Source organism: Trichechus manatus, unplaced genomic scaffold (assembly GCF_000243295.1).
Source record: "Trichechus manatus latirostris isolate Lorelei unplaced genomic scaffold, TriManLat1.0 scaffold00049, whole genome shotgun sequence".
In the NCBI taxonomy this organism is placed as follows: Eukaryota; Metazoa; Chordata; class Mammalia; order Sirenia; family Trichechidae; genus Trichechus; species Trichechus manatus.
In genome coordinates, this window is record NW_004443985.1 from 2,819,292 (window position 1) to 2,846,483 (window position 27,192).

At 40.3% G+C, this 27,192-nt stretch overlaps 1 protein-coding gene across 6 annotated transcripts in view; it reads right to left on the minus strand.

Annotated features, from left to right (window-relative positions):
* GOLGA4 (golgin A4) overlaps positions 1–27,192 on the minus strand; it is a 127,821-nt gene that overhangs the window by 76,721 nt on the left and 23,908 nt on the right. For all 6 annotated transcript variants that reach the window (XM_023732228.1, XM_023732226.1, XM_012555832.1 and 3 more), the window contains 7 exons: positions 22,583–22,648; positions 16,196–16,510; positions 13,200–13,247; positions 11,109–11,165; positions 1,981–2,079; positions 1,504–1,636; positions 194–381 (listed from right to left, as the gene is read on the minus strand). In XM_023732228.1, coding sequence (XP_023587996.1) covers positions 194–381; positions 1,504–1,636; positions 1,981–2,079; positions 11,109–11,165; positions 13,200–13,247; positions 16,196–16,510; positions 22,583–22,648 — 906 coding nt within the window. The remainder of the gene's footprint in view (positions 1–193; positions 382–1,503; positions 1,637–1,980; positions 2,080–11,108; positions 11,166–13,199; positions 13,248–16,195; positions 16,511–22,582; positions 22,649–27,192) is intronic.

The window sequence follows — 27,192 nt, forward strand, 5'->3', positions numbered from 1 at the left end:
CTCTCCATCCCATCTAGGGAGGGTGGGTGAGGCTTTCCTGAGGAGACGCAGCCCAGAGCACCCTGAGCCCAGATGAGGACTCTCCATCCCATCTAGGGAGGGTGGGTGAGGCTTTCCTGAGGAGGGGCAGGCCAGGCTGGAGCCTGTGAATCTAGATTGACAGGACTAAAGACAAAAGTCATTTGGTGTTTACCTTCATCTTTTCTAGTTCTTGAAGCCTTTCATCTAGTTGTTCTTGTAGCGCTTCCTTTTCATTGGTTAACAGCGTGCACTGTTCTTTATGCGACTGAATTGTTTTCTTACAACGCTGAAGTAGATTCTCTTGACGCTTAACTCTGCGCTGAAGTGTTTCCACCATTTTAGAAGGAGCTCCATGGCCCTCTATTAACGATAAAGCAGCACAGGCAGGGGGCAGTCAGTAAGGACAGGAGGGCCCCCGGGACAGCTGGCCTATCAGTATACAACAGTGTCGTCCTCTCTCAACACTCTGCCATACTCTGAGCCACATCGAGAGAAGAGGGGACCCTGGCTGGCTAAGAATCTGGCCCCCTTCCAAACCCCTACCCTCTCACTGTGTGTTCTGCCTATATCTGAGGAAGCAGCAGGTAGGACACTCACCTCTTCTGAGGTTCACCGCCATCCCAGAGGGCACATAACTCTCAGTGGTTAACTAACATTACCCGAACCCTGGCTCCTTAAAAGACAGTTTGATGACCATCTTTTGTTATTCACAATTATCTCTTGTGGGTCTCAGCCCAAAAGAATTAAGGAAGTATTCCTTCTGGCCAATGTTCTAATCTCTTCCTGAGAGGCATTCTGCCAAGTACAGCTTCTCCTTCTCCATACATTCAGGAGAGGCATGCTCACTCCCCAGGGAACTGCAGGGCCCTTGGTAGGCTGGCCGCTCAGGTAGCTAGCTGCTCAGCTCCTTACACTGACTCTGGCTGGACTACACGTCCATCAGAAATCTCTTTGACAAAAAGAGATGGGAAATCAAAAGTGGGAATTTCACTGAATATGTACCTGAAAACCTCAAGGAACAGAGAGGACTATAGCTGATTTTTAAGACAAAATTTAAATATTCTTTCTTTTCCAGTTAAAAAGCACATATTAGGGAAAATACAGAAATCTTTAAATATAGAAATATGTATGCAATATTAATTAAAAACTAAAATATCCCATTAAAAATAGCATATTCAATATCCTTGAGTGGAAGTGACCTGTTTATATAAAATTTCACTACTGTTATCAATTAAACAGTACTATAATAAATGAATTTCAATTACAATAAAAATGTGATACTACTCACAGACTGTAAAGCAGTTACTTAGTGACTCTATCCCAAATAACAACTACTAAGAAACAAAAAGCAACAACATCTTTCTGGAAACATTAGGCTCCAGGACACTTTCTGATCAGCCCGTGTCCATCAGCTCACGGCCTGGACTCTCCCAACATTCTCCTCTCGTTTTTAAATTAGACTTTGGACAAGACAAAGCTTACCTACTGGCTCTACATTACTGTCTGCATTCTCTTCCTTAGTGAAGCCTTCAGCCTGTGGCTCCATCTGGGGTAGTGGTTTAAGTAAATCAGCGTTCATCGGACCATTTTGTAATCGATGTTTTAGCAGAGAAACCTAAAGAAAATGTGCTTTTCATCAGAAAAAATCATGAGAAACTACGGCAGTGGGGTCTTCCTAAAACAGAGAGAGGGTGGTGTAAATGTCCTTTCTTCTACAGTGTTGAAAATTTTTTAAAAACTTTATTCTCTAAGCAATTGGTTTTTGTAGTTGCTATTATGAATGATATGGTAGTTAGCCAAAAGATACAATAAATGAAAAATTATTCTTAGAATTAACTAAAGGAAAGCAAAAAGTTATAAAAAATAGGCCATTTTTAATAACATCTGGAACCTATTAGATATCCCGTCAAAACCCTTCTATTTTTCTTTATCCAGAAATTTCACACTTTTTATTTTTACCTGAGTCTGGAGCACACTGATATATTGATCTTTCTCCTCTAAAGATGCATCAAACTCCTCTTGGAGATGTTTCTTTGCTTGCTGGTCCATCTGGAGCTCCTAAAACATACAGAATTTTAAAACCAAAAACATAAACTTTAAGTATTTCAAAGTTTAAGAACATGAATCAATACCAGATTTACATTTCTCTTCAGGTATCAGCAACTATAATTAGAGAATATTCTGCATTTAAAACATTAAAAACCAACAGATAATTTTGTTGCTTAAAGAATATGAAGACCCACAAAGAAAAAGTATATTTTCTGGAGCTGTAATAATACCTGCTGAATTGATAATACTGTGGAGCGAATAAAAAAATTAATTACACTTAATAAAAGTAAAACTTTATTCTACTTTGAGACATCTTACTACTTATCTTATACTCACTTGATCAAAAATTCAACTGTTATAAACCAAACAGATATTAATAGCCGAAATCACAAGCTTCCTCATCTGTAAAATGAAGAGGTGGAACTAGTCGTTTTCCAAACAATAAAATTTTAAGTTCCTGAAATTACTTAAAATGCTGCTTTCTCTAGGTCATTAATGAGTTCTCCTAAGTCCAATGATCTTTACCTCTCTGCTAGATGGGCTGACAATAATGACCTCCTCTACCCTATAGGGTCACGATGAGTCGGAATTGACTCAACGGCAACGGGTTTGTTTTTTGGTTTATTCTTGAGGCGCTTGGTTTCCACAGCTTCAGGGTCTTGGTTACAAAGTCCCATCTCTCAGTTTCCTCTCTGCCCTTCACTGATTCTGTTGGCATCTATCCCTATGAGCTCAGTCCTGTGTCCTCTGTGCTTCTACATACACTTCCTTCCTAGGAACACGAGAGATTAACATCTGGAACACGTCAGATCTCCCATTAAAATCCCCCTATTTTTCCAGCATTCCTACCTTTCTAATTGCCTAACCTCAAAATATTCAAAGTCACATTTCACTAATCTTTGTTGAATCCTGCATATCATCAAATTCTTTTATTGTGTTTTCTTCAACGGATAGGTCCTTTTTCTACAACTGTAACCATACACCAGATCTCTATAATTTTAGATAACTAATTCCCTTCAATAACCTTCTAGAGAGATTTCTTACCTCAAGTTTTCCTCTGCTTTAATCCATCCCGCACACATTTGCTAGAACAATATTCCTCAAGCAGTATTTTCAGGGACTTACAGCAAGTCTCTCTTCTTGTACTGTTTCAAATTTCTTAATTTCTCAGAAAACTGAAGGTCTAGAGCTAACTGTCCTCTCCCCTACACCCCATGCTGCCTCATGACTTCTAAGCACATTCTTCACTGCACCTCTCACTAAAGTCTCCTGGCTTGGCATCCCCTTACTGTAGCAGTCTCCAGGTGCTGGTTTTCAGATCACGGCATGTCCAGAGTGATGTTCCCACTGGCCCACAGTGAAACACAAACCAGAAGGCCAAAGCAGAGATTTCTACGATCTAAATTTCTTTCATTTAAACAACTATATTTTATTCTGAGAATACATCATTCCTAAAACTTCTGGTATTCAAATGACCTTTCTTTCACACATCAATGACAATAAAACAATCTGCATCCTTACTCTTGATGCGCTTACTTTGAAAAATAAAAGTCAGTAGCTCTACTTTTGAAGGCAACTGCAAGGGAATTTTTTGGTCCATGAAATCCAAAAGTCTGGGAACACTGTCCTCCATTTAATTCCATGCCTCTGTCCAAGCCAATTCTTTAACCTAGAATAGCCATACATCTCCTTAATGACAATACAGGACCTTTGCTTTCTTCTAAATAATTTTCCACAACATAACATACTGGACTCTGTTACACGGCAAACCTAACAGCCCACAAAAGCTCCCCAAGTTACAGTGTGGTTTCCAGGTTTTGCATGTTTTCATCTCCTCTAGACAAGAAGTCCTTGGATACAATGGCAGCATCTTTTACTCATGTCCCCATCTCCCTGCCCCGCTACCTGTACACTATTCTGCCAATACCCATGTCGTGACAATCCCAACTCACGGACACCCCATGTGCTACAGAATAGAACTGTTCCATAGGGTTTTCTTGCCTATAATCTTTATGGAAGCAGTTGCCAGGCTTTTCTTCCATGGTGCTGCTAGGTGGATTTTAACCACTAACTTTTAGGTTAGCAGCTGACAGCAAACCGTTTGCACCACCCAAGGACCTCTGTTCTGCCAATAAGCACTCCAGAAACAATAACGACTACAGTTACAGAAGGACCTTAAGACTTGGCTACTTAGATCCTGACCACAGCCCACAGGCTGGCTGACCAAGTGCCCAACATCTTCATGACAGGGATCTCATTAGCTCCAGAACTAGGCCTTACTATCTGGAGTCACTTCTCATTGTTTAAAAAAACAAAACAGTTCTTCTTTGAACTCATTAGAACTTTGGGGTCCCCAAGAACAAATCTAATCCTTCTTCCATGTGATACCACTTCCAAACTCTGAAGCCAGCCAAAGCCTCTGTTGGCTCTGGAGGAAGGTCCTTCTCATCAATCTTCCCCTGGTTCAGGAGCTTCTCAGCCCAGGGACCCCAGGTCCAAAGGATGCGCTATGCTCCTGGTGCTTCTTTCTTGCTGGTATGAGGTCCCCCCATCTCTCTGCTCCTTCTCTCTTTTACATCTCAAAAGAGATTGGCTTAAGACACCACCTAATCTTGTAGACTGAGTGCTGCCTCACTAACATAACCACCGCTAATCCCACCATCTCATCAACATCATAGAGATAGGATTTACAACACATAGGAAAACCACACCAGACGACAAAATGGTGGACAATCATACAACACCGGGAATCATGGTCTAGCCAAACTGATGCACATATTTTTGGGGGACACAATTCAATCCATGACAATCCCCCATTAATTTAAATGGTTGTACAAATAAAACTTCATGAAAGAATACAGAAGAAATGACTGCTGAGGATTATCTCTGGGGAGTAGAAGCAGGGTCTTCTTAGGAGAGGGAAACTTACTTTCAATGTATACTCTCCTGTACTATTTGCACTTTTTTAGCACAATAATAACAAATGACTCTGTAATATTATATTTTAGGATTAAAACAATTCAAAAATTCTTCTTGCTGGACATTTAGATTGCTTCCAAATTGTTGCAAACCCTGGGATTAGCATTTTTACACACAGTTTTTTGCAAGGTCTTTCTAATTATTTCCTTACAGAAAAATTCTGGTGACTGGAATGTATCTAATACCTATAACTCTGTTGCACTTACTACTATTTATGTCAGTCCTACATTCTCCGTTATGACCACTATCCACTATGATTTCAGGCTGCAAAACGGAAACTCTCCTGCTTCCCTGAGGCTAGCTTTAGAACAGCACCCGCCTATAAAGAACTGCATCTGGGTGGGCCTGGAAAAAGTACAGGCTGTGGATGGAGCCCCAGTGGTGCAGTGGTTAAAGCACTCGACTGCTAATCAAAAGGTTGGCAGTTTGAACCCACCAGATGCTCTGCAGGAAAAAGATGTGGCAGTCTGCTTCCGTGAAGATTTATAGCCTTGGAAACCCTACAGGGCAGTTCTACTCTGAAACACACGGGGTCACCATGAGTCAGAATTGACTTGACGGTAATGGGTTTGGTTTTGGTTTATGCGTGGACAGAAGGACAGAGAAAGAAGAAATATCTTAAGACAATGACTTGATTTATTTGGCTTAACAGGGAATCACAGAACCCTATCTACTTAGATGAGCTCATAATTTGCAATGTCTTCCTAATAGTATGAAATTTCTGTGTAACATCTGTTCGTCTTATAAGATTCAAGATCAGGCAAAGAGAATTACATGTTATCTGTTGGCAATCATCTTGCCTGCGCCGTTTTCTTCTTTATCTAAGGATAAGTATCTGACGTTGAATATGCTAGATATTAACAGAAGATACAGCATTTGCCTACGCAGAGCTGTTGGTTGGTTTTGTCTGTCTCCAGGAAGCACTAGTATAGATGTTCGTAGACTTTATTCACACACATATGCATAGTCACGTGGGAAGAAATAAGATATTAAAGAATATTTTCTGAATATCTTAATACAGCAAAATAAAGGTATTACACTCAATGTTAACCTGTCTAACTCAATAAAGTACAAATAGGACTCTGGGTTACTTCTATTCAGACTTCAACCCTAAAAAAGAAAATATTTTATAACTTACACTACTCTGGGTGTTTAATTAAGGGGCAATCGTGTTTTTCTGTGTTATATTATTTAGTTAAGGACCCCTGGTGGCACAGTGGTTAAAGCATTCAACTGCTAACCAAAAGGCTGGCAGTTTGAAACCACCAGCGGCTCCGCAGGAGAAAGATGTGGCCATCTGCTTCTGCAGAGATTTACAGCCTTGAAAACCCTATGGGGTTGCTATGAGCTGGAAGTGAATCAATGGAAGTGGGTTTGGTTTTTGGTTTTACTATTTAGTTAGGAGTCCCTTGGTGGCGCAAATGGTCACCTGAAGGTTGGAGGTTTGAGTTTACCCAGAGGCGCCTCAGAAGAAAGTCCTGGTGATCTACTTCAAAAGATTACAACCATTGAAGACCCTGAGGAACACAGTCCTACTCTGACACACGTGGGTCATCATGAGTCAGAATCGACAGCAACTGGTTTGGCTTTTTTTATTGTTTAACTGAAGGAATTCTTCTCTTCATGGACAAAATAAAAAGTATTCAGAATTCTAGCATATCTACTTAAGTATTTAAATATAAATTACTGAATAAATTGTTCTTTATGTAACTGGAACCTGGGCTATGGTTCGGAAACATACGTGGGCTATAACAAAGCAGTTTAGAGATGCACCAAGCAGGCCTTTACCATGTGGTCTCTCGACCCGTTTCTCCTCCTTTGGTTACCTGTCTCCCGGTCATTTCACTGAATACAGTCTTCACCAGAGGCAGTGTGATAGGCAGAGTAACGGCCCCCAAAGATGCCCATGCCCTAGTCCCCAAAACTTGTGAACATGTGACCTCACATGGCAAAAGGGAAACTGCAGATGTAGTTAAATTAAGGGTGCTGAGATGGGGAGATTGCCCTGGATTATCTAGGTGGGCCCAATCTCATCACATCTGTCCTTAACAGCAGGAATTTTCCTGGTTGAGTTCAGTGTCAGAAGGACAAACGACTGTGGAAGAACGGTCAGAGATGCAACACTGCGGCTTTGCAGATGCAGGAAAGGGCTCATGTGCCAAGGAACGTGGGCAGCTCCTAGAAGCTGGAGCGGGCAAAGGAAGAGATTCTCCTCTAGAGCCTCCAGAAAGGAACACAGCCCTATTGATACCTTGATTTTAGTCCAGTAAGATCCATGCAGGACTTCTGACCCACAGAACTGTATGATAAGAAATCTGTGTTGCTTCAACCCACGAAGTTTATGATAATTTGTTGCAGCAGTTACAGAAAACTAATACAGGTACATAGATAATAAAAACAACTAGAACTCGTCAACCTGTGGCTCTCACAAGTATTTCCAAAGAGAAGAAGATAAAATTACTGAATGAAATTACAGATCTATACTACAGAGTAAAAAATACTCCTTAGTCCTACATTGCCTTACCTCTGCCTTTCCACCCAATCCCTCCCCAGCTCTCAGAAAGGGGAGGAGGGGTTGTGAATCTGATTGGCAGCACCTACAACAGTCACAGAGCCCTGCCTGTTATGACAGGTCAGCACACCTGCTTATTGCCACAGATCGCAGCAGGGCATGCCTTTTGGCAGAGTCTCCACCTCAGTTTTCTAACTCATTCAACACCTGCAACTGAGCAGAGTCAAGCTGGGGCCTGCTAGCAAAGCTAACCCTTTCTACTTCTCTACTGGTATGCCTGCGAACGCTGGTTGTGTAATTTAGATTAGGGAAAAGGTAGTCACCAACCAAAACCAACCCTGTTGCTGTTGAGTCGATTTTGACTTATAGCAACCCTACAGCACAGAGTAGAACGGCCCCATAGGGTTTCCAATGCTGCAATCTTTATGGAAGCAGACTAACACGTCTTTCTCCCACAGAGCCACTGGCAGGTTCGAACCACTGACCTTTCGACAAGCAGCCAAGCGCTTAATCACTACACCACCAGGGCTCCTAAAAGGTAGCTAACCAAACCACCAAACCCGTTGCCGTTGAGTTGATTCTGACTCACAGTGACCCTACAGGACAGAGTACAACTGTCCAAAACAGTTTCCAAGGAGCACCTGGTGGATTCAAACTGCAGGCCTCTTGGTTAGCGGCTGTAGCTCTTAACCACTATGCCACCAGTTTCCAAAAGGTAGCTAGGAGGCCTATTTTTACTGACAGCCAGCACTGAGGAGTATCACGTGGGTGCTTACCCATCTATTGATAAACTAGGAGTGTGTTCCCCACTCAGCTACATCTTCCTGAGCATAGTGCCCTCAGGGATCTCCAGTGGAGAAGGACTATGCAGTGAGAGAAACAAATCACATATTCCTGTGTCTCCAGCTGTAATACCGTTATAAATAACCGCAAAACTTGATGCCTAACCTCTAATGCTGTTCCTATTAGCTGCAATCAAGCTGGCTCCGACTCAGAGTGAACTTATATATAACAAACCAAAACCAAATCTGATGCCATCGAATTGATTCCTACTCATAGCAACTCTATAGAACAGAGCAGAACTCCCCCGTAGGATTTCCAAGGAGCAGCTGGTGGATTCAAACTGCTGATCTTTTGGTTAGCAGCCAAGCTCTTAACCACTGGACCACCAGGGCTCCGACCTAATGTATAACAGCGTGCAAATAAAACTAAGAATTGATCTCCATCCTGTGTCTTAGTTATCCAGTGCTGCTATAACAGGAATATCACAAGTGGATGGCGTTAACAAACAAATTTATTTGCTCACAGTTTAGGAGGCCAGAAGTCCACATTCAGGGTGCTGGCTCTAGGGGAAGGCTTTCTCTCTCTGTCAGCTCTGGAAGAAGGTCTTTGTCTCTTTAGATTCTGCTTCCTGGTTCCTTGGAGATCTCCGCATGTCTTGGCATCTAACTTACCCCAACTCTCCTCTGCCCACCTATTTAATCGGGTTTATATCTCAAGGGATCAACTCAAGACACACCCTACACTAATCCTGCCTCATTAGCATAACAAAGACAGCTCATTCCCCAATGGGATTATAACCACAGGCATAGAAGTTAGGAATTAAAACACATATTTCTTGGGGACACAATTCAACCCATAACATTCCACTCTGTGGTCCCCCAAAATTCATGTCCTCCCCATATGCAAAACACATTTACCCCATCACATCATTCCAAAAGTCTTAAATCAAGTCCAAGTCCAAAATCTGATCTTCTGAATCATCTAAATCAAATATTGGTGAGACTTTAAGGCGTATTCCATCCTGGGACAAAATTCCTCCATCTGTGAACTGTGAAATCTAGATTATAGCTTATCTGTTTCCAAAGTACGACAGTGGAACAGGCACAAGGTAGACACTTCTATTACAAATGGGAAAAACTGGAAGGAAAGAAGGGATAACAGGCATCAAGCAAGTCCAAAACCCAGCAGAACAATTAACATTAGCTTCAAGGCTTGAAAATAATCCTCTCTTCTCTGAAACCATATAGGCAATGGTCTTGCCCTCCAGACCCTGGTTGTTGACTATGCCCTTTGGATTCTGGATGAAGGCACCTCAGCCCGGGGCTTCAGCTCTGCCTTCAAGGCCCACTGGGATGACAACTCTGCTCCCTAGGCTTTGGGCAGTCCCATTCTCCTAGTCCATCTGAGTGGAGACTCCCCCTCCTCGGCCCCAGCAGGCCCTGTTCTTCTGCCTCTTGGGCATGACAGCCCTGTCCCCTCAGCTTTGGGAGGTGGTTCCATCCCCCTGGCACATCTTAACAGCAGCCCCACACTCCGGAACCTACTTGGCGATGATCCGACTCTTTGAAACCCAGGAGGCTGTGACCCCACCCTTTGAGATCCAGGAGACTGTGGCCCCACCCTTTGAAACCAAGAAGGCCCCACTTCCTGTGCTCCTTCCAACAGTTCTGCTTATCTCCGAGCTGCTCCATGGACAGTCCCTTTCTTTTCTTGGAGGACAACAGATGTAGCTCCTGAGCCTGTTTCCTGTTTACAGAATTCCAAGAGGCAGACAGCATTCTTTCCTTTTGTTCCTTCTCTGTCCCCTTCAGTCTAAGCTGATGGGTTTTCTGCTGTGGTAGCTGGTTAGATCCATCAGTCACAGGCTTAATCTCTTTAACAAAAGGTTGTATAGCCAAGTCCTTGGTGAACATTCTCGGACATGTGTCCTTAGTTTGTACAACAGAACTTTCCAAATCTTTAAGTTCTGTTTTCATTTTGCACAGTTCATTTTTAAGTTCATCTCTTTCCTCTAGAATTTTATTATAAGTGGCAAGGAGAACTGCGTGGCTCCTTTAAGATCTTGCTGAGAAATCTCAGCTAGCTATCTAAGTTCATCACTTACAAGTTCTACCTTCCACCAAACATTTGAACATAATTCAGACAAGTTCTTTGCCACTGCATAAGAAGCACTGCCCTTCCTCCATTGTCCAATTAAATGTTCATCATTTTCTTTTAAAGCCTCAGCAGGTGTACATTTAACATCCACATTTCTAGCAACATTTTGTTGCTGGCAACACATGTATTCACTAGGACGATACTTTCTCTATAGCTCTCCTCACTTGTCTTTATTATGCTAATAAAGCAGGATTAGTGTAGGGTGTGTTTTGAGTCAATCTCTTGAGATATAAAGGAGATTAAATAAATGAGCAGAGGAGAGATGGGGTAAGATAGATGCCAAGACACATGGAGATCTCCAAGGAACCAGGAAGCAGAATCTAAAGAGATAAGGACCTTCCTCCAGAGCTGACAGAGAGAGAAAGTCTTCCCTTACAGCTGGCACCTGAATTTGGACTTCTAGCCTCCTAAACTGTGAGAAAATAAATTTCTGTTAAAGTCATCCACTTGTGGTATTTCTGTTATAGCAGCACTAGATAACTAAGACAGCTAGGTAGGTTATTATTACTAAAACTAATGAAGTGCATATGAAACTACCCCACCACATACAATAGATTTGATAAATATGAGATTTAACTACTATTCTCAAAGTATCACTTAAACTTACCTCTCTTAATTCTCCAATTCTCCGAAGTGCTTTATCCTGACTCTGACTTAATATATCCTTTAATTTAAAAAAAAGAGAGAGAGAAAGAAAAATCTGGTTCAAACTATGTAATGACACAGTAATGCAAAGCAGGTCAAATCAAAAATATTATTTTAAAACATTACAACTGTTTATCCAAAAATAACCTGAGGATAGAGGATGTGACTGAATATGTTACGGATGTGACCATGTTGAAAATTTGTTAAAAATTAAACCGTGGTGTTACAGAACCATTCTGTACATTAACTGTGGTAGTAGTTACACCTACCTATCCATTTGTTAACATGCCTGGCTGCTAACCAAAAAGATGGACGTTTGAGTCCACCCAAAGGTGCCTCAGAAGAAAGGTTTGGAGATCTACTTCCAAAAAATCGGCCACTGAAAACCCTATGGAGGACAGTTCTACTGTGACACACATGGGGTTGCCATGAGTTGAAGCTGACTCCACAGCAACTGGCCAACTGGTCAATAAGTAAATAAAATGAAAAACAAAGGCTTTTTTTCCTAAAGCCAAGAATATAGGTTTTCAATGTTTGTTTTCTAAAACAGGTTTTTAAATCAAGAAGATGCAAAGCTGAGAACTATGAAAAATTACAGTGCAATCGTTACAAGCACATGCTCTGGGGTCAAACTGCCAGGAAATAAATCCTGCTCTCCTCCCTCCCTCTCACAAACTGTGCAAGTAACCCATCCTCAGTTTCCTCACCTAGACAAAATGAGGAGACTCTCAGCTCCCTCACAAGAGAACTGCAAAGACTAAATATACCCAAATGCCTGATGCACGATAAGAGCCCAGTAAATGTTAGCGAGTACAAATAGCATCAGTCAATAGTGTTGGCAGTACTTACACTTTTAATTTCATTGGATCTACTGAAAAGATATCTATTCAATAAGGGAGTTTCTAGGTATGCACACATAAGCATGTATACACGTATAGAAATAAATGTAAATCTCTGAATTTTATTTCCAACATCCTTTATATTTTGGGACCATGAAACTACAATTCTTTATCGCCTCTTAGTGGTAGCATTACTTAAGTACATCTAGAATAAAAATCCAGACAATTCATAGAAACACACACAAGGTAACCCATAAAATTTAGAAACACGTGGCCCTTTGGGAATGAATTTACAGAATATTAATAAGACAATGGATTAAATGAGAACTACCCCCTCATCTCCACAGACCTCATATGTGAGAAAATATTATCAAACTAAAAAACTATTTGTAATAACCTAATTTTCACATTTGTTATGGAAAAATTAGAACACTGAATCAGCAATAAAGAACTGTTATTACCACAGTGAACTGGTTAGACTCCAGACCAAAGCCAGGAAATATAACATTGTACTTAATGAAGATCGATATTTACGGCACATTAATCATCTAATAATAATGAAGAATAACATACACGGGGAAATGAACTCATTTACTAAAATTCACTTTACAAATAACTCTTTGGTTACGTAATGTGCTTCTTTAAAATGCTAAGTATTCTAAATAACTTTTACTTTAAAAATTAAAGCTATATTTTACAAATAACACAGCAAGCTGATGGCACAGTGTGAGCTCTTATCGCCTAGGAGACCTGGTGGGAAATTTCTGGCCACCAGGTCATGTGTGGGGCCAAGACGGGTCACCCGGAAGAGCTATCACAGCGTCCTCTCCCCACATACAGAACCAAGGGCTTTACAAGCAGCAACCTTAGGAAACAGTTATTTAGAAGAGAGGGTACTTGGGTTTGGACCTTGATATAATGACAACAAACAGAGATGCCTGCAGTTATTTATAAAGTAGAAGGGAAAGCATAAGGCTGGACGACCCTTTACCACCGAAACAAGGAAGAAACCTGCAGACTGGGATACTGGGAAACCTGTGAAGGAGGCAAACGTGCCTGAAACCCAAGCCTCCCAGACACCGCAGGAATCCCTATGTCAGGGAAACCCATCACCAACTGAGGTCCAATCCACAGGTTACAGCTATTTTACTATAAGATTCGTTCTAATTTTAAAATTATATATGAATCAATATCAGAGGCAATAAATTACTTACTTGTAGCTTTTTCTTCTCCCTCTGAAGAGTCTGACAAACCGTAACAAGCTAAAATAAATAAAAAGTCACCAATAATAACTTCAGTCATTCCTAAATAGTTAGTTATTCTAAATTTTCTAAACCAGCTCTTAATGAAAGTCAAAAAGTAAATAAGAAGAGTCCTTTCATAGACAATTCTAACAAATGAGATGATGCATATGCAGCTGAAACTAAGTAACAGACAAAACTCTTTTCTGAAAAATAACACCTACGTTGACTCTATAAATAAAGATGCTAAATCTCTGTTTACATGGCCTCACCTTAGACACACACCTCTTCAAATTCCACTAGCCCAGTTCACAGGTGGGGTTAGAGCCAAGCTGCCTGAAGGCAGGAGGTTACTCACACTGTAGCCGCAGACTAGCAACAGCATCACCTGGAGCTTGAAAACGGAAATTCTTGGGCCCAGCCCCAAACTTACTGAATCAGGACTAGGGGGCAGGGAGGGAAGAGATGAGAATCTGTGTTTTAACAAGCTCTCCAGGTGATTTTTTGCTTTCGGTTATAACAGACCATATCATCCATCTCTAAAAGTTCCTCTGGTTATAGGATCTTTAAAAATCTGAAGACAGGAACTCAACCAAGAGGTGAAAACTCGTAATTCAGAACCCAAAGAGATGTTTAACCATTTAACCTAAATAGGACATTTAAACATTCTAGTACAACTTGATGAAATTATGGATTAACAAATCCTGTTAAATCTATAAATTATATAGCGTTACTCATCTGAAGGCTGAGCATATGGCTTCAATGAATTATTTGGACCCTACTTTAGAAGCACTAGAGGAGCCCAAAGAGACAGGATACAGATTGAAAAGGGAACCCATTGCTGTCCAGTCGATTCCAGCTCATAGTGACCCTATAGGACAGAGTAGAACTGCCCCATAGGGTTTCCAAAGCTGTAATCTTTATGGAAGCAGGCTGTCAAATCTTTCTCCCATGGAGCAGCTGGTGGGTTCGAACCACAGACCTTTTGGTTAGCAGTCGAGTGCTTAACCAATGTGCCACCAGGGCTCCTTTTAAAAGGGGAAGCAGCCCCCTATTCTGAGCCTTGCTATGTTTCTTGGATGGCTGCTGTGTGCCCCCAAAATCTCTACTGATTCTTCAGCCAAGAGGCACACAGCAATGGAACATGAGTTCAACAATACAGATAAGAACACTAAAAAAAAAATTCTAAGACCTGGACCCTCTCCTTCTTATCACCTTAAGGCCGGACAGGAAAATGGTAATCAAAAAAGGGGGAAAGGAGGAGTGTGGAGCAGTAACCCAACAACCAGACGTCACTTACAGCACTATTCCATCCTGTATACCTGCAGAGGCAAGAAAAGGTGAAGACAAAGGTCATGGCAGCCACGTCTGGCCTTCTGACAAAAGTAAGGTGGCTCTTTTCATCCCTAATTAAGCCGTTGACTCTTCCTGAGGTGCACAGAATAGCAGAAACACCACAAAGTCCTAGAATCGAATCCTGACTCTGCCAGCTGCTACCTGTGTAACCTTATGCAAGTCACTTGAACCTCCTGAGTCTTCATTCCCTCATGTACAAAACAGAGCTAACTAACATCCGCTTCACAGGAGTGGTGAAAAACTAAATGGCATTGTAAGTATAAAATGCACAGTGTGTAGCACACTTAAATACTAACACTACTGTCCCTGCTTCAAACTTAAAAAGTTAGTGAAAATAACATAAATCTAAACAAGCATATCAGTATTAACTTTCGTGAAAATATAGATTAAAAAAATTTTTAAGGAAAAAAAGTCATATTCTGCAAGTGCCACATGACTTATGTGGTTTTTATGCTCCATTACATCTCCGGGTTCCAGCCTGCCTATGGATTTTAGCATGGTAATTCCTTCCCATCTAGTCAGAATTTTAGTTTTAAAAAGATATTTTATATATTTTACCTAGGCTCTTTCATTGTTGTTGTTTTTAGCTGTAGGATAAAACCAGCGTATTCCAGCCATAACTGGAAATATAAGGTACGACTAACTTTATAAATAACCCTGAACTTCAGTATTCATTAATTAACTATGATGCTGACTGACAAACTGTAAGATACATTAAAACACTGGGCATTGTTTTTAAAAACAAACAAAAAAAGCATAGGCAACTTGTTCCAGAAAGGCTCTCCTAAGTAAGAACTGTTTTAACTGCACAGGCTGGAGAGGGGGTTCAGGCAGAGCAACTACACAGTTCAGCCTGAACGGGCGGGTGATCTGCTACTGAAGGATAGAAAGGAGACACGGCACAGCACTAGTTCCTTCCTCCTTTAAAACAAATGGAGTCTCAGCCTCAAGGGAGTTAGCAGTTAAAGAGTCACTGAGGCAAAACTTTAAATGTAGGTACTATGGCATAGTGGTTAAGAGTTTGGCTGCTAACCAAAAGGTCAGCAGTTCGAATTCACCAGATGCTCCCTGGAAATCCTATGGGGCAGTTCTACTCTGTCCTATCGGGTCGCTATGAGTTGGAATCGACTCGACGGCAACAGGTTTGGTTTGAGTTTTTTTTGAGTGAACCAAATTTGTCAGATAATCAGACTGCCCAAAACCTATCTAAGGTCAGTGATAATAGGAATCTAGTCGGTAAAAGAGGCCATTTTGGAGCCGCAGCCCTTGGGATGAATGAGGGATGGGATATAAGTAGGAAAGAGGATAAACTCTGCACTGAGTGTCCAAGTGACCTTGGGGAGAGGGGCCAGGAAACAAAGAGGACCCAGAATATGAAAATCCCAAGGCTACAGACAACAGCCTTCTCCAGAATTTTACCAAGAGTCTTTCCAAAGGGCCTCTATACCACAGAAAGTCTAACTAGATATTGCCACAGGCTACCTACCATTAATAACTAGGGTATTTAAGGAATCAACAGTGTAGCCAACCACAGACGTAAAAGCAATAGAGTAATACGAAGTAGAGAACAAAGGGAAGACATTCTCCCACAGGCAGAAGAGTCTTGCTTTTACCTCAGAACATTTTCCTCTGTAGCTACTTAAACTCCGTTCCATTCTTCGCAGCCGCTGAATTAACTGCTCTTTGCTGAGACTGTCTGAACTCCCGAGTGAGTCTTCAGCCTCACTCTCCATATCAGAGGGAGGATCAAAGGTGGCAGTAGAACAGTCCAGGTCAAGTCGATTCAGGGACTCTCTGGAAGACGTTCGTACCAAGGACTCTTTAGAGGAAGATCGGAATAGGGACTCCTTTATTGGACTTCGGAACAAAGACTCCATAGAGGGTACCCGGAGCTGGAGCTTCTGTGCAAAAGACTGCGTATCACCTGGCTGCAACCAAAAGCCAACAGAAAATGTGGGTTAAAAGTACACACATTTAGACTCTTATTATTACTTATCACCAGCCATAATCTATTAAACTTTAACAAATTCAGTTTATATTCCTGATGTTCTACATTGTTTTCTGAAAAATAAGACAGCTGATTGCTTCTGGGAAAGTGCTGGGCCTGGAGTCAGAGGCCTGGGGTGTAGTCCCAGGTTTGCCACCCAGCAGAGAATAACCTTCACCCAGTCATTTTCCTTCAGTTTGCACATCTGTAAAAACAGAAGAAAGCTATACCTGCCCAGCCAACCCCACAGGTGAGCTGTGAGGATTCATCCACTAAACTGTAAGATCCTTGAAGGCAGAGACCATCTGTATCACTAGTGTCTAAAAATGTGGCTACATAAAGAGGGAGCCCTGGTGGCGCAGTGGTTAAGAGCTTGGCTACTAACCAAAAGGTCAGTAGTTCGAATCCAAAAGCCGCTCCTTGGAAACCCTACAGGGCAGTTCTACTCTGTCCTCTAGGGTCACTATGAGTCAAAGACTTGGCTCGACGGCAATGGCTTTGGTTTTTATGTTATATACTATAAAGTGTGCCGTGTGTGACTGAATTCAAACGGGCTTTATCTGTACAGACTAGTTGACTGGTGACATCCAACTCTGCTGTATCTGTCACTGTGTCTACTAGAAATCAAACTATCAAACTAAGCATTAACAACAGATAATGGAGGGCAGAAGAAAAGTCTATGCACAAGTCTCTCCGCAAAGATCAGTAAGCTTGGTTTCAGAAATAGTGATAAACAAGAGCTTTCTGTTAATTAATTTGAGTAATGATGCATAATAATCTGAATAATAACAATAAAGTATAATACAATGTAATTCAACAAACTGTTCTAAGCAGGATCCTTCTGTTCAGGTCACAGCGGGCGGTATTTAACAGGTGTTTCCTAGAAACTCATTCTCATTAATGCAGCAACAGGGTCACCTGTGAGGTCGCAACGATGCCAGGCATGAAACGCTCAGAGGAGACTGAAGTCACGTGCAGGCAAAAATGACAGGAAAACGAGATTCTCTTTCGTTCGCAATTTTAAAAATCAAAGCCAGAACTTTTTATTCATGGATTTTAGAGATTTAATAATAGTATTAGGCAAGGTGGGAGTAAGTAAAAGGGGATAACATGCCCCACCCCATCCCCAAATGCACAAAGAACGTTATCACCAGCTGTTTGTAATAGTAAAAACTGGGAACAACCCAAATGCTCACCACTAAATCACACGTTATATAAATTACAGTATCTGGAAGGAGGTTCAAGACATACTATTAAATGAAAAATAGTAAGGTTATATAAGATCTGTTCCATACACTCAATGATTTAAAGCAATTACACACACTTTTCAATTTATACCTGTTCACACGAACACCCTTAGTCCTACACTGTGAAGGACAAACACCGAACAAGAGATAACAGTGTCTGAGCGGCAGGATTGCAGTGATTTTTATTTTCATTTTTATACTTTCCTGCACTTTCTGATTTTTTCATAACGTGCTAGTTTTACCTTCATAATCAGGGTAGGCGGGGGGAAGATAAGGGAAAGTCTCCAGGGAGAGGCAGGACCCCCATGCTCAGAAGCTTTAAGAACCACTGTATGAATACTCCAGTACCAGCTACTTCTGATCCATGAGAAGTGCTTTTTCAGTTCACAACAGACAATCTTCTTGCAAACTGTCCCAGGACAAACAAGTAAAGCAAGTCTGAACAACACCAGAAATAGCTGTATTATTTTAGGGAAGCAAGAAGCTAGTGAACGATGTCAAAGATGGATTCACAGGAGCTGATAAACTGCCACGTCTGCTGTTTGGAAGTGTAGTGATTCAGCATGGTCCACATGACCTTGGCCAAGTTACTTAACCTTACTAGTCCTGTTTCCTCCTCTCTAAAATGGGGATGATAAAAATGAAGATGATGATAATAATAACCACCTCGTAAGGCTGCCAAAAGGACCAAGTGAGTTAAGATATGTAAAGTGCTTACAACGAAGCAAGCATTCAAAAAACGTTAACAATTATTATTATCAGAGAAAGGAGACTAAAAAAGACACTGACTCAAAAAACAAATTTACTAATTAAAGAATATCATGCACGAGTTTAGGTCTATGTTTTATACGATGTTAAGCGCTATTTATAGTAACAGCACAGGCTATGAAGCCAGGCTTCCTGGACTCAAGTCTCAGCTCTACCACTGACCAGCTGTATGACTTTGGGCAAGTTACCTAACCTTTCTGTGCCTCTGTCTAATCATATGAAAAACGAGGACAACAACAGCACCCACCTCAGAGGGTACTTATGAGGAGTAATTCATTACTACACATGAAGTACTTAGAACCATGCCTGGCTCAAGGTAAATATTCAATAAATACTGGCCATCATTCAATATCCAATCTTCCCTTCTTTTCCACCAGATCCCAGGTTCGTTCAGGGCAACAATACACCCAGATGAAAACATTCACCTGCCCAAATACAAATTAAAGCCACAATATGACACCACCACAGACCCACCAGAATAGTTACAATTAAAACTATGGACAATCCCTAGTGTTGGTAAGGATGTGGCGCAATGCACTTTGGAAAACTATTGGTGAGTGTTTACTAAAGCTAAACACATGCACACTTGCTGACCTAGCAATTTCTCTCTCAAGTACGTGCACAATGGAAATGCGTAGATATGTTCAACAAAAGACTTAAATTAGAAAGTGCATCGAGCACTACTCAAAATAGCCTCAAACTGGGAACTACTGCTGATGCCTATCAACAATACAGATAAATAAATTGTAATCTGTTCAATGGAATACTAGACAGCAATGACAACGAATGATTTACAACCAACAACAACAGTGTAGATGAATCTCACAGAGTACTGAGGAAAAGACGCCAGACACAAGAGGACCCACTTGTGATTCTATTTACCTAAAGCTCAAAAACAGGCAAAACGAACCTACAGTGTTAGAAGTCGGGACAGTGGTTACCCTTGGAAGGTGAGAGCAAAGGCTGGAACGGAGGACAACAGGGGTTTCTGGGGAGCAGGTAATCTCTGTTGCTTGATTTTGGGTGCTGGTTACAAAGGTGTGTTTGGTTTGTGAAAATTTGGAAAACAGTATAATGAACACATCACTTTTCTGTGTGTTTATATATTATATGTTATGTCACATTTTAATTTTTTTATTTTTAATTAGCTTCTCCCAGACTCTGTTTCAGCTAGGAGTGGGGCCATGTGACTTCGTTTGGTCATGTTCAAATGGAAATCTACTGGGTGGAACCTCTTGGAAAAATTATTTTCACGATAAAAAGAAATATGCCTTTTGTTCTTATCTTTGGTCTTTCTTCCCGTCTATGAGGGCAATGGTGGTTCAGTGGTAGAATTCTTGCCTTCCTTGCAAGAGACCCAGGTTCAATTCTTAGCCAATGCACCTCATGCACAGCCACCATCCACCTGTCAGTGAAAGCTTATGTGTTGCTATGATGCTGAACAGGTGTGAGCAGAGCTTCCAGACTAAGACAGACTGGGAAGAATGGTCTCGTGTTCTACTTCCAAAAATCAACCAATGAAAACCCTGTGGATCACATCAGTCAGTTCTGTTGTGCATGGGGTCACCGTAAGTCGGGGGCCAACTTGATAGCAGCTAACAACAAGTTAAATGGTACTCACAGAAAATGATGTATTTGTAGAGCACTAGACAGAGATCAAGCAGGAAGACTACTCAAGACCAGAGTCAAAAAGTCTAGGGATCTGGGCTTTCCCAGAACCTGACCACCCCTTCCTGAAACCTATGAGGGTCTCAGCTACAGGTAACCAGCCCATGTAGTTTTGGAAGCTATCATGTGTACATTTGCTAGACAATACTTTTTGTCTACGTTTAGTTCATATATCATTTAGCTTATAAATCAAACTGTCTAGATTCATGTCCCAGGTTCACAGAATTAGAAATATTACCGCTCTACATTAGAGACTACTGAGGACACTCAGGTTAATTGATAATAATCATTGCTAAAACCAAAGTAAACAAATGCCCATCTCAGATATTACTATCATTATGATTCATTAAAAGTGAAATTCTTTCTTTTTTGAAAGAGGTCAAAAGAATGTCACTTGAGCTCCACTCTCCAAATAACTTTTTTAAAAAAGGATAAATTCTGTATGTTAAATACTCTGTAATAGAGTAAACTTTAAAAGAAATTCCATTTCCTTCAAATCCTCCTTCCAGATTATGTAACTAAATGTGTCTTGCAATACAGCTACCTCCATAACCTTTTACAACTATAAAGTCAGAGCTCATTTAAAATTTTTTTTCACTTCACTGTCATTAATTTTAAGAATGAGTTATAGACACAAACAGACATATGCATACCTATGCTCATTGCAGCTTTATTCACAACAGCACAACAATGGAAACAATCAAAGTGCCCATCAGCGGATGAATAGATAAGCAAAATGTGGTACATACATACAGTGGAATACTACTCAACCATAAAGAACAACAATGAGTCCGCAGAACATATTATAATGTGGATGGACCGGGAGGGCATAATGCTAAGTGAATTAAGTCAAGCACATAAGGACAAATATTGTATGATCCCTCTTTTATAAGACAAAAATAGATATATATAAAGAGACCAACGTTCATTGGTGGTTACCAGGAGGAGGAGGGTGTAGAGGTGGAAGTATGCTTTAGATTTAAACGCTTGTTACTTTCGGTGATGGGAAAAGTGGCACCAAACACTGGTGTAGTGAGCATGGCATGGCCAAAGGAAATGATGCTGCTGAGAAGCGCTCATGACAAAAGGATGCTTGCACCGAAGAATCTGACATATATAAGAGGGCAACACCTCCCAACAAAGACCAAAAAATGAGTCTAGGATCACATAAGGATGGGTATAGGTACAGGTGTACATATACATGAGAACACACAGAAGTATCTACAAGTACAAGTAAACACAGGTAGGTATGGGCAGGCATATGTATTCATTGAAGACACAACTACAGATACTCCTCAGACATAACCAAACACCTTCTGAGATTGGTGTTCTAGATTTGAAAGCTTAGGACCATAGTCTCATGGGGCAACTCAGTCAACTGGCATAAGAGAGTTCACAAAGTTCATGCTCTGCATCCTAGTGAAGTGAGTAGCATCTGGGGTCCTAAAAACTTGAGAGCGGCCATCTAAGATACAACTACTGGCCTCTACTTGTCAGGAGCAAAAGAGTAAGAAGAAAACCAAAATCTTAGAGAAGAAACAAGTCTACAAGGCTGACAGCCTACACAAGCCTCAACTACCCTGAGACCAGAAGAACCAGATGGTGCCCAGCTATTACCACCGACCAATCTGACCGGGAGCATGGTAGATAATCCTGATTAGAAGGGGAGAAAATACAGAACAAAAGTCAAATTCTTAAAAAAAAAGGCCAGACTACCTGGACCACCTGAGACCAGAGGACTCCTTGAGATTATTGCCTTGAGACACTCTTTAAACCTTGAACCAAAACTATCCTCTGAGATCACCTTTCAGCAGAAAAGCAGAGTGACACACAAAACAAAGGATTGGTACTCTACTAAAAAACCATCTATACGAGTCCAAAAGGTCAACACTCAATCCAAAGCAAAGTTGAGAAGATAAGGGGGCAGAGAAATTAGAGTACCGAAAATGGAACAACCAGAGCACGATTAACAGAATGCTGATACAACATGAAAAATGTAACTAATGTCATTGATGAATTTGTGTGAAAACTGTCAAACGAGAACCTATCTTGCTGTGTAAACTTTGACCAAAATCACAATAAACTATTATTTAAAAAAATAAAAAAAGAGAGAGAGTTATAATGGAATCTTACATGACTGATGCACATAAATAAACTGCTTTCATTTAAAATTTTTTCCAAGGAACAATCAACAGGCCTATACTTAAACGTTATTGGATCAAATGTCTGGACATCATTATTTCAATGTAAAGTCAAATACTAATAATTAACACTGATTGATCAATACTCTGAAATGACTTACTATTTTTTAAATAACATTAGTAACAGACCTGGGGAGTAGTTGGTTCACTTCCATTAACACTGTCGGGAGCTTTCGTGGCATGGACAGACGCATTCTAAGAAAAAGAAAAAGACATTGTAAAGAAACGGAAAAGTGAAAATTTAAAACCGTTAAGGACAAAGGCAAAGTACCAAACCTATTAGATACATTAATCTATTAAACAAAATTAGTAATTGTTCATTTATAAGAATGCTTCCATGCAAGGCAAAACTAGTATGGTAGTATTTGAGAAAATTCATTTCGCTGTGAGATATACATATATCTAAGTAGAGCAAAGATTAGTATGTAGCAAAATTTATTTCAAGCTAATCACATACCTCTCCCCATTATAATGTCCCCAGTTTCTCCTCCCATGACAAAATTAACATCAGGGATTCAATTAGCAAACTCTTTCAAAGAGAGAGCTATCCAGAAAAAGCAGTAATATCAATTGTGCCCTACAATAATACAATACTCAAAATTACTTGAGCTACGCTCTGAAAAATGTGTTGGTAACAAGAAACTGAAAAGTCTTACTCATTGGAAGCCAGAAGTCTAAATGAAATTGTTAGGACAATTTTCAGAAAAACTTTGAATTAAAAACATCTCCTTCCCGCTGTGTAAGGTTTTTGTCATGTTCTGTTGGCAGGACAACTGCTCCAAGTTAAGCAACATTCTACTGAGGACGACATACTGCCAAAGGTTCCACGGTCATGGATGAGATTCTTTGGCATTCAAAATTCTATAACGCATTGACAATATACTAAGTATCTAACCAAAATTAGTTAAAGCTATAAAAGTAGCCCCCAGTAAAATAATTTTCACGTTTTCAACAAAAGCATTCCACTAGTCACTATGTGACAGTAACTTGGTAGTTAAAATAGGGCACTTCCCCCACCTCTACAACTGACCAAAGAACAAACACCTGATCCTAGTCATTTCTTAAATATAAGCAGAGAAGGCGTTCAGCATTGCAAAAAGTGTTCTCAAATTTTTTAAACTCTGATTGGATGTTTGATACTAAGAAATTATTGATTTTTAGGTGTGATAAATGTACTACAGATATATATTTTTCATCTTATCTTTTAGAGATATTTACAGATGAAATACAATTTCTGATACTTGCTTCAAATAACGCAATGGTGCGGTGAGGGGAGAGATGAGGGGTGGTAGCAGGTGGGGTAGTGAAGGAAGTGTGGAGAGGGTGCTTATGGATAAAACAAGACTGGCCATGAGTTATTAATAGTTGACACTGTGTAATGTGGAGCCCTGGTGGTGCAGCGGTTAAGAGCTATGGCTGCTAACCAAAAGGTCGGCAGTTCAAATCCACCAGCTGCTCCTTGGAAACCATATGGGGCAGTTCTACTCTGTCCTATAGCGTCGCTATGAGTCAGAATCAACTCGATGGCAATGGGTTTTTTAATGGATATTTGGGTTTGGGGGATCCTTATACAACTACTACTACTATGTCCACTTTTGTCATATGTTTGAATTTTTCCCTATTTAAAAAAAAATTAAGCACCCTCTTTTCCTCTAAAAAAAAGAAAGTTCTCAAATTTTATCAATCCAAGACATTCCTTCAAGTTACATAAGGAAGAAAGACTGGGGAATATAGGAATTAACTTTGAACTTCCTGTTTCCTGCCATTTTAAAGTATTAGAAATTGTATACATGACAATTGGGTAGCATCACAATTAACGCTTTTCAGCCCTAAAAATACACTATACACATTACAAAATTAAAAATACATATACTTTATGGAGATCAACAAGTCTCTTGGCCAGTCAGTCTACTTAAACGTAACCAGCAGTTAAATTATCAGAAACAGAAATGAAAGAGCTCCGTGATTTTTTTTTTTTAAGATTGGGGGAAAGGTGGCAAGAGAGTCCATATTCTGTTTTAAGTAAATGATTTGACACGTGATTGTGGTCCATACAAAAAAATCTACTCTACAGCTGTTCAAAAGATTACCATATCAAACACAGCATATTAAAAAACTTTCCGTCCCGTATGTATTTCAATTTATATATTATTCCATATATCTAAATAAATGCAGGCATTAGCAAACAACTAAAAAATAGTATTCGCCTAAAGTATCCTGTAAACGTTAAGTCAGGAATTTCTAGAAGTAAAATTAGAGATTCTGTCACTATCTGGAACGCCTTCTCCATTTTTGCCTCGCACACTCTTGCTCATCTTTCAACTTCCGAACGCCCCTTCATTTGCTTCATTTGTGAAGCTTCACATGGCTTACTTGACAGGCTAACACACTTCTTCCCTCTGTATTTTCTTCTGTGAAGCCTGAATTTCTTTTTATTGCAAGCGTATGCTGGCATTTTTGTCTCCATACCAACGTATAAACTCTTGGAGGGCAGGAACCCTGCATTTTCATCCTGGATCCCCAGGACCTAAAATTTTGCCCAGCAGGCAGTAGGGGCTCAATAAATGCTTACTAAATCCTTAGGCAGTCACTTCCTTCAGTAAAGAAGACCTTCAGGCCTTCTCCCAAGGAGAAGCCTGAGGAACCAGCTCAATACATGTCAAGCCTCAATCTGCACGGATACTTCCTCCTGGAGGCAACACTTAGCTCGCAGGAAAACCCTTCTAAAGTACATTTAATTTAAAAGTTCATCCAAGTTTCCTGTCAAATTTGTGTTCAGTTACATTTATTCAATCTTTAACAACCATTTACTAACTGCTGAGCACTAGGGATATGGCAATTCTTAGGACGTGGGGCAAAGAGATGCATTTTCGAAAAAACTGAATTAAGGAAAAGAGTCAGCAGCCGGTAAACTCGTAATGAAATTACACCCTCACTAAACTTTTATTGTGGTATAGGTAATGCTATGGTTTCCCTTTGTTCCCTGGGGAGAAGTAAGTTTTTATCTGAACAAAAACAATTTAAGTAAGATTAAAGAAGATTGTAACTTACTTGAAGTACTTTTCAACAGTTCTAAAGCCTCCACTTTTATACTTAAAAGTGTTTTTTTTTTTTTTGACAATACAAATTACTTTTGTACTGAGTACAGAGGGCCTAGGAGGAGCCCTCTCCTTTTTGAAAAAAAATTTCTACTACTACTACCTGGAGTACAAAGCAATATAATTTTACGTTTTTAAAGTAAACTGGTAACCTCTCTAACTGAGACTCCTGACTCCCTCCCAAGCCAGTTTTGGAAATGGTGATGAGTTACCTGTAGCCAGAGGCAGACAGGCCACTTCCCCTGAGACCAAGCTTCAGATGTCACTGGAAATCTGACTCTCACTCTGAGCAGCTTTCTCTTCTAAAATCGAGCTTAGAATGCAACTTTGGACTAATACTGGCCATCTGCATACATACCAAGTCTTCACTGGCTACATGAATCAAGTACAGAAATCTAACTTTGGACTAATACTGGCCATCTGCATACATACCAAGTCTTTATCGGCTACATGAATCAAGTACAGAAATGTTCTAATTTCATCACCGCTACCAAAGAAGTTAAACCAATTCTCAGGGTTTTAAAAAAACCTCAACTTCAGTTCAGTCAGTGTCCACTCTAACACCAAAAGCTATCCTCACTGGACAATCAAACATGTTTAAGTTTTGCTAAACTAAGATCTTACCAGATACTTTAAATAGGAAAAAAATCCACCTTCTAAAGGTGAAATTGTATAAAACAGGATTCAAATTTTTATAAATTCTATCAGTTAAAAAATAATAAGGCAAGTAATTATTTCCTTTCAGATTTTTAATACACAGAAAACTGGTACTCTCCCGAAAGATGCCATTATTTGTTACAGCAGAATCTACTTACCTATTCAGTGTTGTATAATTATGCATTTATGTTAACAACGCATTTTTTCTCTAAACATGTGAGTTACATCTCAAAACATTCCAGGCCTCCCACCAATAGGAGAACAGATATTTCTAGCAATGCGTACCTTTTTAAATTAACAAGCAATCACTCCCTATGAAGAAAACTTACAGTTTAGACCCAGGGAAGGTAATCTTCACTACATTAATGAAGACAGTGTTATTTTGTTGCTGTTAACAAACTACCAGGAAGCACACCAGCCATCAGAATTCAGCAATTTGCTCTCCGATTGTTTCAGAGCAGGGTTAGCAACAGGGCATTGAAGACGCTTTGAGAGGTGGTAAATGGCAAGCAACATGAAATTGGCTTCTAGAATTACCAAATTACTTTGCTTCCCCACAAAGGGAACGCAGAAAGCGGTGGAAGGACTCACCACACTGTCAGTCTGTGTTTTAAGCTGTTTGGAGGGATCCAAAGCAAAGATAGTATACTCAGAAAGAAAAGCAGGCTCTGCTATCATCCCGGCTAGTAGCTGTCTCATTCAGTGTAATAAGCAGGGGTATAAAAATAAAACAAATGATAAAAACAAATCATAATGGCATGTTGCAAAGTATTCTCACCACTCAGCATGCACCACACTCTATAAGAGCCTCGTGGCTTCTCCCACCCCCCCCACGGCCACCCAACCCACAGAAATCAGTAAAAATAAGAAGTTGGCGGGAAAGGTCAGAAATGAAGATGAGCTCGTCAGCTGAGGATCTCAGAGCCCAACTTATAAATAACTTGCTTATTGACATACAAATGATACATGCAACAGGCACCACAG